The sequence below is a fragment of the Scophthalmus maximus genome, chromosome 14 (assembly GCF_022379125.1).
Source record: "Scophthalmus maximus strain ysfricsl-2021 chromosome 14, ASM2237912v1, whole genome shotgun sequence".
NCBI classification, from domain to species: domain Eukaryota; kingdom Metazoa; phylum Chordata; class Actinopteri; order Pleuronectiformes; family Scophthalmidae; genus Scophthalmus; species Scophthalmus maximus.
In genome coordinates, this window is record NC_061528.1 from 10,605,721 (window position 1) to 10,617,918 (window position 12,198).

General features: G+C 42.6%; 2 protein-coding genes across 4 annotated transcripts in view; both read right to left on the bottom strand.

Moving 5' to 3' along the window:
* LOC118282492 (dynein, cytoplasmic 1, intermediate chain 2a) overlaps positions 1-9,238 on the bottom strand; it is a 15,870-nt gene extending 6,632 nt beyond the window's left edge. Inside the window, exons 1-8 of one of the 3 annotated variants that reach the window (XM_035603587.1) lie at positions 9,113-9,238; positions 8,090-8,207; positions 7,697-7,811; positions 6,623-6,710; positions 5,486-5,545; positions 5,019-5,134; positions 413-499; positions 68-230 (exon numbers count right to left, since the gene is read on the bottom strand). In XM_035603587.1, coding sequence (XP_035459480.1) covers positions 68-230; positions 413-499; positions 5,019-5,134; positions 5,486-5,545; positions 6,623-6,710; positions 7,697-7,811; positions 8,090-8,197 — 737 coding nt within the window. In that variant the 5' untranslated portion in view covers positions 8,198-8,207; positions 9,113-9,238. Of the gene's footprint in view, positions 1-67; positions 231-412; positions 500-5,018; positions 5,135-5,485; positions 5,546-6,622; positions 6,711-7,696; positions 7,812-8,089; positions 8,208-8,924; positions 8,944-9,112 lie in introns of those variants that run through there. The other 2 variants (XM_035603588.1, XM_035603589.1) reach the window with 2 other exon arrangements.
* Positions 9,239-9,421: 183 nt separating this feature from the next.
* On the bottom strand, positions 9,422-12,019 carry LOC118282494 (plasma membrane ascorbate-dependent reductase CYBRD1). The gene is made up of 4 exons (XM_035603590.2): positions 11,745-12,019; positions 10,566-10,774; positions 10,049-10,203; positions 9,422-9,951 (listed from the first exon to the last, which is right to left on the bottom strand). Exons 1-4 carry the CDS (start codon positions 11,935-11,937, stop codon positions 9,690-9,692), a joined length of 819 nt encoding a protein of 272 aa, XP_035459483.1. The 5' UTR covers positions 11,938-12,019; the 3' UTR covers positions 9,422-9,689.
* Positions 12,020-12,198: the final 179 nt, after the last annotated feature.

Genomic DNA, 12,198 nt, shown 5'->3' on the forward strand with positions numbered 1-12,198 from the left:
ATAAAAACACTTCTTCCAAAACCAATTATATTTGTTTTTTGAAGAAGACTAGCAGACCAATTATTACCCCTCCTTCTCCTCCAGGTCACGGCCACTGTAGTCAAAGAAGAGGTCCACATGCTCTGATAGAGCCCGCTCAATTATACGAGTGCTGTGGTCGAAGAAATTCACAAACTCCTCTGAGTGCAGGATCTGGAGTTTCTCCTCCTCTGTTAGCTCGTGAGGGGGCGCTACACAGAGAGAGAAAAAGGGACACAGTGAAATGTATTGAGGTTATCTGCTGCTTATGGTCATTATCATATGAACAGTGATGCATTGCTTTACAGGAATAGAAACCTCTTTGTAATCCATGTCCACCAATAAAGATGAATTTGTCAAATTTGTTAAAAAAATTAAGTGACGGCTGAAGTACCTTCCTCCTCCTCTTTCTGGTCCGGTTTCTCAGTCGGAGTCAGAACGACTGGTTCAAGAGGAGCAATTTCTTCCTCCTCTTCTTCTTCTGTTGATCAATAAGTGAACCCTGTTAAACACTGGAAAATATACTCAGCCGAGTCTTATAAAATACATCTCTGTATCAACATATTACTTTGCAACAAATTGCAAATCATTTTGTTTATGTCAAAACGTCAAACAGAACAGAGAATAACACCAAACTCTAAGTGAAAACTTTCAGAAAACAAGACAATCGTGCCTCCGTCCAACTGTTTCATACTTCTTGGTCACGTTTTCCACCTCTATTATTTTCTTCTTTCAATAAAAGCTTCACCCAATAATTATCAGCACGGAAATAGACTGATTTTGTATCTCCGCCTTGGATTTGTTTGGTTCGTCAGCACAATGTTGCCTTTCAGAAAGAACCTGCGCCTCTAAAGCAAGGAAGTTTGTGTTGAAGGGACGCAGCGCAGCGGGTGTGTTGTTGTCATAGGGACCCCTGTCTTTCCCAATTGTTAATGAGACTCCAGCCATTCAATGGAGAGTTGAGCTGTCAGTGTAGCCGTTTCCTCTGTCTCCCTGTAGCAGGTTGTCCCCTCCTAGGCCACAGGGCAGAGGGTGTGGAGCAGCTGCAGGAGCCCGTCCCATTGGTGTGGCCAGATGACGGCATGGTGCAAAAGCAGATGGCGATGCTGCGATTGTCTCGTGCTCTTCAGAGGTGGCATGGGGATGGCACAGAGGTTTTCCGCCTGGCCGCCCCGAGACAAGCTTCTCCCTGAACGGCAAGCCTATGCAATTACCGTCCTAGCAGGAGGTCCTGCAACTGCTATTCAACCTCAGAGAATGTACAAGGAAAATACAGGCCGGAGCAGCTGGCAAACTGCACACCGGTTCAACCTCAAAGAAGATGAACATGCTTTTTCAAAACACATCTCTTAAAGACAGAATATAGCGTGTGCTTTCAATGTATAAAAAAAAAAAAAAAAAAAGAGCAGGACAACAGATTCATGAAGAGAGGGGAAATACTCGTCTGGTTCCTACAGGCGTTTATCTTGGTATGAACCTTATAGTTAATCTAGGATGACAGCACCGCATGCCAGAATTTCCTTCCTACCGAGATAATCTAAATGATAATGTCATCTGTCACTTTGTCCATAAACTGATTTATCCCCTTACTCAGATGGAGGTTTGGGGAAGAAGGTTATTGGGTGCACTGATGAGTTTACAGAAACTGGGTTGATGAAACAAGCCCTTTCAATGTGCGGCCACACTCTGCAACCAACAGGAGAAGGTTAAAATCTTTCCTTTCAAGGGCCTCAATCAGGCTTAAAGGAAAACAGTAATCATTGTCTTTCAGCTAGTCCCGGCCGTGCTCGTCAGCCCCTTTCGTGGTGAGGCAGCCAGAGCAATCAACCTGCCAGGCATTAGGAGCGGATAGACAATCTGAAAATAAAGGGTATAATGCACCTGCCAGCCAAAATGGCCATTTGGAGAAAAGCTAGTGATCCTGGTGACCCCGCTGGGGATGTGTAGGGGGGCAGTAGTGACTAGCGGGGCTGGGTGGTGGAGGAAAGAGGAGGAGGGGGGGTTGCATTTAACAGAATTCACCCGAATCACCGATGTCCCATACACTGACACCTCCTCTCAAAGCAGGCCCAATTATGGCTTTTGTACCACTTAAGGAATAAAAGCTTTTCTGGGGGGGAAGGCAAACGAGGGGGGGGGGCAGAGTAATCACAGGTCTTAGTCAATGGACAATATATTAATGCAAACACAGCATGCGGCCAGTGATGTACAACTATAAAACTAAATGACCTTTGCTCTTCGCTGCAGGTGTCTTCCACTTTCTATATGTCCTGCCAGAGCGAGGATCGGACCTCAGCACGTGCAACAGGGGGTTTTCTCTGCCACATGAAAGGAAACCACACAAGACAAAACTCTGCCTGTGTCTACACATACAGCAACACAAACACGTGCACGTGTCATTTTTTTTGTCTTCTACAATAGACTACGTCTAGCACCAGTTTTTGAAAAAGTGATGAATCTCTTCCAAGTTGTACAATGTCCGAATCTGTGACTGCATCAACCAGAAAAAAAAAGATTTTGACAATTTGTTTGGTCATCTGTGAAACAGAAGTCTATTGTTTTCAACTTCTTTAACAGTGGCTACACACATCTCAAATAGACAGTGAGGTCTAAAGATTAAAAACAAGCCAACGGTGAGCACAAATCCAAAACCACGACTCGCAGATAACACACAGACTCATACTGTAGTTAAATGAAAATCAAAACAAACAGCAGATCAGATAGGTGTATGAACTGAAACTATACAAATCTACACCAAGCGAATAAAAACTGGAAAATATGAAAAATGTTCAATTCAAAATTATACGCTGCTATTTGACAGAGGGATACAATTGATATTTAACAGCACTAATCATCAAGTGCATGAAAGCTGACCGCTGTAACAAGTGGCACTTGAAACAAGAAGGCCATTAGGGGCTTCTGTGATTAAAAGTTCTAACCTGCCTCTGAATTCAGAATGATTAAAACAATCATATTCAATCAAATATCGGATTTACTAAACTCCACTACAGTATGTACTTATTCCTAACAAGCCTTTTTAAATCATGTATCAGGCCAGCCACACCCACGTGCACGTACGCACACACGCAAGCTCCAACAGTATCTTACTCCATAATTACAGCCTCTTGTTGAGGAGTGCATACTGATGCTACATATAACCGACCAGTAGAGTTGAGAATACTATGGATGAACCACAGACATTTATCAATGTCTTAAAATCAATGTATATTTAAAAACTGCCAACAGATTTAATTTTTTTTTTTTAAATGCATGTATACTTTTCAAAGGTAAAAAATTTGGATGAATTACGATGGCAAGGCAAATAGATATATCGATATGCGAGTCATCTTTATACAGTCATAGTTATCTGAGATGAGAATTCAGGCTACACTAGGTGAACAAAGACTGTCTAGTGCTTCTTCGGTGGTAGAAAGACGCACTACTGTCCCCATGAACCTACAAACAAATAATATAAAAATATAAGATGAATTATCCTCGACTGTTCAGGGGGTCTTTCTTCAGGGTCAATGTGGCAGGTGATGTTAAAAACGGAAGAAAAAAAAGTCCTAAGGCTTTTACTCCTTTCTCCGAGATGACACTGTGGGAACCCTTGGTTTGCAGCGAGCGGGGCAAGGCCAGCGCTCCCTCTAATGCCACCGCCTGCTGACCTTGAGAGTGCTGCGCTGTTGCCTCCCTTTGACAACATGATAAATCGCTCAATCACAGGAGCAGGCCTGACGCCACCCCGCACATCAAAAATGCGCCAAGGGGAGCAAGCTGGGAGAGGGGATGCCGTCTCATCGAGTGCCAGGAGTGATGGTGTGAAAATGCACAATGTCACTGACTGTGTTTTGTTATGTGCCTGTTCAGTGAAGGGAGAAGACAGGGAAGCGAGGGAGTTGATGAAATGATTACATAGTGGCAGAGAGGGGAAGGGGGCCTCGTGTTGAACAGCTGGCAGACACCATCGTTGTTTAACACAGTTTTACAATGCTCAGTAGAGTCCAGAGTAAAGAGCGACAAGGATCAGAGGGATGCTCTTCATCCTTCACTAGTTCTGCTCATGGCTTTCCACAAAATCACACAATTTTATCTTACTCACGGTGCATGCCACCTCTGAAATTCTACATATCACCTGATCGGGTAGAACCGACAATCAGTACACTGTTTAAAAACCTTACCAAGCTTTTAAGTATGCTTAAAAAGATGTTAACTGATGCAAGTAAATTGAGAAATCAGCTCAATCAAAAAGACTCATTCCAGAGGCTATAATTTGAAGTATTGTAAGTTTTTAAACTAGTCCTGTTTCTTTGAAAAGAAAAAAAAAAAACACAAAACAAAATTCCTAATCAGGATTTTAGTCAAGCGTGTTATTCACCATCTGTCATTTCATAAAAATCAACCACGAATGAGCAGCACTCCCACAAATATTGCATATTTTATGGACATGTGTCCAACATGTGGACATTAGTAGCAGCCCGAATATTCTCTTGGTCCCACCACATGAAAGCTTCGGGTGCAGCAATTACATACTTATCGACATGCTTCAGAGGCAGTAGGCAGTCATATGTGTGGCGCTTCATATCTTCCCCTCCAATCACATTTCTCCTTCCTGCCACTGGTTTTCTCATCTTGCTCATTAATTATACCAAAGGGGGGTCGGTTGTAGAGAGATGGCCTGATTCAATTCTCTGCTGTGACTTCTTGCTTCCTGGGCCTCATTTTTCCTTTACTTTCATCTCAGTGCTTGGTCAAATCAAATCTCTTCCACTTCTTGTTCATTTCCTGAATCCAGTTGCACACAAAATGGTGCATAAAGCAAAATAACACATTTATCAGCAAAAAAAATACATTATAATCGACCATATATGACAGCTTATAAAGAGCTTGTGAAATTTCTATATACATTGACATATTCCAGAACACAGTTGTGAACACGTACGCACAACTTTTGTCTGTGTTTTACGACGTTAACCTGTACAACATTACGTGACAATCACCTTCTTTCTGCTGGGTCAGGACAGGTGTCTGGGTCTCTTTTGTGTAGGACACAGTTTCACGAGGAGGGAAGTCCACTTGTGTGACTTTGGCCATTCCAAGTTTTGGAGTTGCTCGCCTAGAAGCACAGAACAACTCAAACTTTGGGCAACATCACAACAAATCAGTAACAAATTCAACCAAACAAAGCAAACAACAATCATATTACAGTTACAGCTCTACTGTGTTTGGACTCTTGTGCTGATCAAAGTAAGTAAATTAGTGTTTGTTGGGATGGCAAAGACTTGAGATTAGTTTAAAAACCAGTGTGAATTCATTAAAAGGTTTGGTCTGACCGCCTTTGCATGCACAACTTGACTGTTTTCTTGTACTGCATTAATTGAATCATGACTTTGAAATTAAAGTAATCATGCCATAGATTGAGAGAAGGGAAAATGACCAGGAAAGGAGAGAAGAGAGTGTCCAGTACCCCAGCTCAGAATCAGAGTGAAGTTGAAGTGTGGACGGGTCAGAGTCCCAGTGCAGAGTCCTGGTTAGTGTCACAGCAACAAGGCGGCATTAGTGAAAGAGACAGGCAAGCACAAATGAGGAGAGGAAACAGTTAGCTTTGTGGCAAAGAACATGCTGATCGGATCCTGGGTCACAAATCAGTCAAATTTGCATGTTATCAAACACACTTAAAACACTTTTTTTGTTGTAGTTGTTGTTGTTGTTTTTCAGGTCAAATCAAGCTTGAGTCTGTCCACACAATACTCCGAATGACATATGAAGGAATCTATCTGCTTAAAATGCATGGACGCACGAGTGGGATGACACAGGGTGTAATGTGCAGCCTGCGGGGCTGATACAGCCTGAACTGTGTCACACCAAAGGCTCTGAGTGCAGCGTAGACAGAGAGGGAAGGAGAGGGAGAGCCCTCAGGGAGAAAACATGACCTCCATGTGTGTAGGAAATGGCCATGCTGGTGAGGGAAATGAGTCAACACATAGGGGGAACAGCTCCCTAGGCCTGATGGGACACTGGGGGAGCTTGGATTTCGGCGCAGGGAAGGGGCTCTAATTAGGGGTTAAGAAGTCCCCCAGGCATCACAGCAGCCTGCTGTTTTATTGTTAATTTAGAATTGTCCTAATTCAACGGCACACAAATTAAATAAACACGCTCTCAGTTGGCATTAACTCCTCATCATTCACTTGAAGGGCACGAGACTTTGCATAAGTTTTAGCTCTATCACTCTTAATATAATCAGGCTTTACATTTTATTCATAACCTGCTTCTGGAGTTATAAGTGATGCAGAGCTTAGAAAGCAAAAGCAGATCCAAACCTCCTCAGAACTAATAAGCTGCAAAACAACATTTGCAATTTTGGTAGCTTGAGAAGCTGTGAGGAGGACTGAAACCATTCTCCTGCTTGCATAAGCATAAATGAGCACAAAAAGTGGACAAACCAATCAGTTTGAGGAGATGTAAGATCAATAAGAAAAAAAATAGCCCTTAATTCTTATAAATCCGTATTACATTGGCTTTTTTTTATCTTGAAAAGTCCTGTACAGGGATTGGGGAAATCTTTGTGATTCAAATATTTGATGGTGTGTGTGTGTGTGTATACCTGGGTCCCACGGCTCCATCAGAGTCCTGGCTCCCTGCCTCGCTTGGCGTACCTGCCGATTTGGCCGTTGGAGACATGGGAGGAGGGACTACACAGTGAGACAGACAATAATCATCGGTTATCATGTAAAGTCGCTGAGTTGCTCACAACAGAGAACAAATGCATATAACCTGCAGTGCGGTGGCAACTTTGTTGTTGCAAATTTTGGACAAATGTTATTAAAACTTGGAAGGAGAGTTCCTCACAGCTACAATATTACAGACCATTGATGTAATGTGTGTAAAATCTTGACATTAGTAGCAAAGAAGGCTAAATATGCAAATCAGTCTGTAGGTAACAAACATCCACACAGACGGAGTGAAGCATTAATAAAACAAATATACTGACTTTTCTTTTAAAGTAAATGTTTGCATAACTGTTATAATATTTAGAATGGACAACATATTAGATAATAGCACAAAAATATGATGAATTGCCCTTTCAGTTTCAAGTTTGTTTGCATGATTGCGGTGAGGCCGATGGAGATTTTTGTATGGACCTCTTCTGCCACCTGGTGTTCACAACATGACAGTACTCCAAAAACCCAGGTCAGCATGGACTCCAGCAGAAATAGATACCACGTTTCTGGTGCTTTAGCCATGAATAAGAACATAGAAATTATATTCACGTTATATATTTACAAATATTCTCTTCTTTTATCAGATCTTCCACTTGAAATCTTTCACAAGTTATTTGTACAAGCTCCTCTAGGTAATATGCCGTGAAAACTTGCAACTAGCATCTATTTAATATATATTTGGACAGGACATTTAGTCAGTAACAGTATCAGTCTGTAAAAAATCTCTAGGTGGAGGCCTCTGATAAAATTTGTAATGTATAATACACTCAAACAGTGACTTAGGTTGTTTGGCTCCATACTGGAGTACAGTAAGAATGTAAACACCCTCATATTATAGTCATAGAGTCAAAACAATACACAAAAATATAAATTTCACATATATGAAACAGGATATATGAAAATGCCAGTTATTTCCTAAAGGTCATTCATAGTATATGTACAATGCATCAACGTACCAACAGCAACATCTGAGGTTATGCCCATACTCTGAAGCAAGGCCTCAGTTTCACGCCTTTTCTTCTCCAGGTCAGTGTCGTCCTGGTGAGCTGCAGCATCTTTCAACTGGTCCGCCTAGAAGCACAACGACGCATCATCCATTAATGCAATCTGTAAATATCCACATTACCCCGCTATGATGTCAGACAACTCAGTGTTACAGAACAACGTCAACATAACCCTCATCTACACATTTATTATAGCTGTAAATTACATTTCACACAAAAGCAAACAACAAGGGGAAACCAAGACTGACAATAATTAAGTGTTGGGAGAGAATTCTCCTTCTCCATATTCCTTTTTTGCATTCAATGCCAGAGAGATTAAGAACATTTATTACACGTGACATATACCTCTTTTTTCTTGCGCTCCTCCTCCTTCCTTTTCTTCTCCTCTCTGATTTGTGCCAAGCGTTGCTTCTTCCTTTCAAGCTCTGCTTTCAGCTCGCTCTTGTCAGACATGATGCCACGGCTGTGAACAAAAACACATGTTTTGACTTCAAGTTACACTTAAGAGCTTAGACACATTGGAAACGACTGTGATCGAAGGCGAATCATCTCGAGCATCACGTGGACCTCCTGTGTTTATACTGTGCACTGAGAGATAAAGGCGAAAACAGCTTCCTGACAGCTGATGCTCTCAGCTTCAGCACCACCTCGCACAGACACCGACTCCAGATGCAGGTGCAGCAGTATTACTGACCGCCCAGCAGTTTCCTGTCTGCTCCGCAGCTCAGTGAGTTACATGGATTTGCTCTGTGGACGCGGACGCGCTGTTTCTCCGCTTCATGTCCTGTTCTAAGCACCGTCCCAATGACCGGTCACTCACGTCCGTCAGCAGAGCCCCACCCTACGGCTGAAGACACCGTTCACTTCCCGGATAGCTTAGCACGGAGTTCGCCTCTCCCCGTTCGTCCCCTTCTCTCCGGTCCTCATCACTTCGCTTTGTTTGGTATCAAGGCTAAAGTATAGTTCATGATGACAACATGTTTTTATTCAACCAATAACGCCACGGTTTCGTGGTAAACACGATGGCAATCGGCCTCGGCAGATGCTAACGTTAGCCTTCCTTGTTGAGACAACCATCCCCTTTGCACATTAATTAGAAATCCATAACACTCCACGACGTTTAGTGTCATTTGTTTGTGTTAAGTAGATTAAGTTAAGTAACAGAAAGCTTGGTATTTACCATTCCTCTCGTTTCTTTTAGCTAGAGATGTAGCGTTAGCTTTGTCTGTTAGCGGCTAGCTTTGAGCTACACTGACAGCACTGTGAATAGAGCGAGTTGAGCTACAAACACAAGTGACGGATGCGGGAGAAAATGTTATAAGTGCGTGGCACCACAGATAATGCGACTCTAATGTGTAAATAACTAACCTTACAGCAGGTTTTTAGACCTGACACCAAATACACAGCCAAAACACCCGAGCTGCCAACACAACTACAGGAGCCGGGAGGAGACAAAAGAGGTTAACTATCTTCTCCGTAGGGCGAACAATGCGAAGACCAGATGCTGGATATAGTATTCAATAATAGTGGTTCATATTGTGGAAGGATGTTACAAAATCAACTTTGAAACTGGTAATCATGAGTCTTGATGGTTGCTCATCAGGTTGTGTGAATATATCCCCTCTTCAGCAGCTGATTATTAGAATATTAAAATATTTCGAAATACTCAGATGCTGGTTAGAGATTGAAACAGTGTTTATTGTAAAATATAGACAGGTTCTCTCAACATTCAAATACACAGGTATCAGAATACTCAGAAATTTGGAGAATAGAAAATCTGTAATTAGATTATGTATACAGTGTATGTCAGCATAGCCTATTATTCACACATAAATATCAAAATCTCCTTCTAACAAGCTCAAAATGCCAAGAAAATGAAATGTATGGAGGGACCAGCAAGCCCTCTCTGACCAGTGGGTGAACATACATTTGGCTAATTGTCGTCTTATTTGTTAATCCTCCTCCTGACATCCTCAGAGGCCTCAGAATCAGGCTCATCAGACGTCTGCGACAGCACTGGACCGACTCTGGAGTGGTCCTCACTTCCCCCGTTGGTATGCAGATTGTGCAAGATCTGGTCACTGGGGCGTTTCCAAAATGGTCGAGTGGCAATCCAGAGGATAAGACTCCCAAAAACCACCAGGAGGACTCCAAGAACGTTCACAAAAATTGCCTCTGGGGGCAAGTCCTTATACTTCGGGTCGGTCCTTTGTACAAAGTACAAAGAATAAAATTATACTCATTATTTATGCAGCAAACAAATATGATACACCTGTTCTTAGAGCATTATAAAAAAATACTTACAGGCCAAAAATCAGTTTCTCTGTTATGCCCATGAGTGCCACAGCTACAACACTGCTAAAGAGGAGCAGACCAGTGTAGACATGGAGGGGCATAAACGCTGCTCTCCAGGATACAGGTGTAATAGGTATCAGGTACATGCCAACTCCAAGAACCAGCTGCTCATTCAAGGGGAGAAACAAATGCACTTGTCAGATACTGCACCAATCAAGAATGTTATTCACACTGACTCAGCCATTTAGAGACCAGCAGAGTTATGTTTTTTCTTAGTATTCCTGAAGAGAAAAACTGTATGTACTGACGACAAAACAGACTGTCCTTCTGTAAATGTATTGCATTGAACCAGTCTATAGCTCCTTAAACGATAGATTAGTAAAGGTGGTAAAGGTAGAGTGGTTCTAAAAATGCAAAACAATGTGATATGTACAACTACGAGCAAATAACTGGCGCCACACCAATTAGGAGAATTCATTCATTACCCATTACTTCAAATAATTTGAAATTAAACAAGTTTGTTTACCTGCAGACAGTACAGTATCACAACTATCAGGCCCAGCCAGCTGTGCAGACTGTACATGTTGGGGATATTCGCACCATTGTGGAAGTCAAAAACTGCCACCAAAGATACAACAGCAAAAACGAAGGCCACTAAGTTCAAGCCTGCATGGACGAACTTCACCGTCAGTTTGCTGAACTGCCAGGTCCAGGGGAGCCTGTAGACAATAATGGCTGCAAGAGAGGGCCATGCAGTGTGATTCAAACAAGTCATGCTGCAACCGTGAAATATATTTTTTGACAACACTAAACCTTTTTCCCCATAAAAAGTAAGGCCATAATAATGTTTAACGGAGGTTTTCAAAAGGGGCAGGCACATGGTATGAAAAATGTAGCTGATGGTGGTAACCATGACTAAACAGACATTATCGCTGTCGTTAAATACAATTTACTTTTTTTGGTGTTGAAACCATGTTAAGTCTACATGACGATGATTCGATGAAGATGTGAAGCCTTATTATCAGACTTTACATCGCAGTTGTGTAAAAAGAGTTTCTTTACTTATGTTAAAGAAGCAATAGTACACTATAAAAATACACCGGTACGTGTGCAAATCCTTGAGTAAGTATTACCAGCAAAATGTGTCAAAGGAATCGAATGTAAAAGTATGTATTTTCACATTGACCCTTGTCAGTGTTATATCACTTGAGTATCCAAGGTCATGACGGTTGTCTTTCTTTAGTCCTGTGTGCACATGATAATATATTGTGCACACGTTATTGACTTGGGATCTCAGGGAACTTCTCTGATGGCTTTATTGGGGGGGTAAGTTACAATATAATCCTTCTAATCAGTGTTAACCTCGAGTAAGTCACAACTCAACTTTGCACAAGTCCGACCTGAGCGAGTCTTATCAGACACATAATTGTCAATCATGTGGAGATACATGCAAGGTCTTTTATGTCCTCGGGCATCAGACTTTAGAACGTGCATCGCATTGTTTGTGCGTCAAATCGAATTAAACAAACTGCAAGTTGCTACATAGATGCATTTTAGTAAAACAAAAGTAGTGGAATAGAACGAAATGCTCGAGTATTTGCAAACGAGTCTTTCTCGTCAACGGCGAACTTCCCCCACGATCCTCGTAACAGCGAGGGCTTGTGTAACTTAGCCTTGGGCAAAAAAAAAAAAGAAGTTCTCTCACCGATTCCCTGCAAGAAAACAAACCCGGTGACCATTAACACCGGGTGCCAGTTGAACTCGCCCAGAGCTCCGTCCCAGGCCAAGCCCTCCCTGTAGTGGAGCACCCACACCAGCACGGACGCGATGGAGACAACTCCGACGCAGACGGCCACCGTCAGGGCGACCAGGAACCGTCTCAAACCCTCCATTTCCATCGGCAGCCGCAGGACAGCGGGGACTCGTCGCTCGGCGGAGCAGCTGTGACCGCGCACAACTCCAGAGGCTGCGGATGAGGGAGCGCGGTCACGTGGTCACGTGACCCCGAGCCGAGTGGGCGTGTGGAGCAGCGGTGTCTTCAAGTGTCTGCATGGGGGTTGAGTCCGAAATCACAGCGACCACCTTCAGGGGCATTAGGTCACTTTCGCCTGTCCACTTGTGTTCCTTAGGTATGTTGTTGAAAAAATGCTCTACGTGTT

Bases quoted from the DNA above. Each gene is read 5' to 3' on its own strand.
- LOC118282494 (XM_035603590.2), bottom strand. From the start codon at position 11,937: ATGGAAATGGAGGGTTTGAGACGGTTCCTGGTCGCCCTGACGGTGGCC. The intron at 10,204-10,565 runs GTAAACAAACTT...TTGAATGAGCAG, and splicing joins TGATACTGTACTGTCTGCAG to CTGGTTCTTGGAGTTGGCAT. The intron at 9,952-10,048 runs GTAAGTATTTTT...CTTTGTACAAAG, and splicing joins GAGAAACTGATTTTTGGCCT to GACCGACCCGAAGTATAAGG.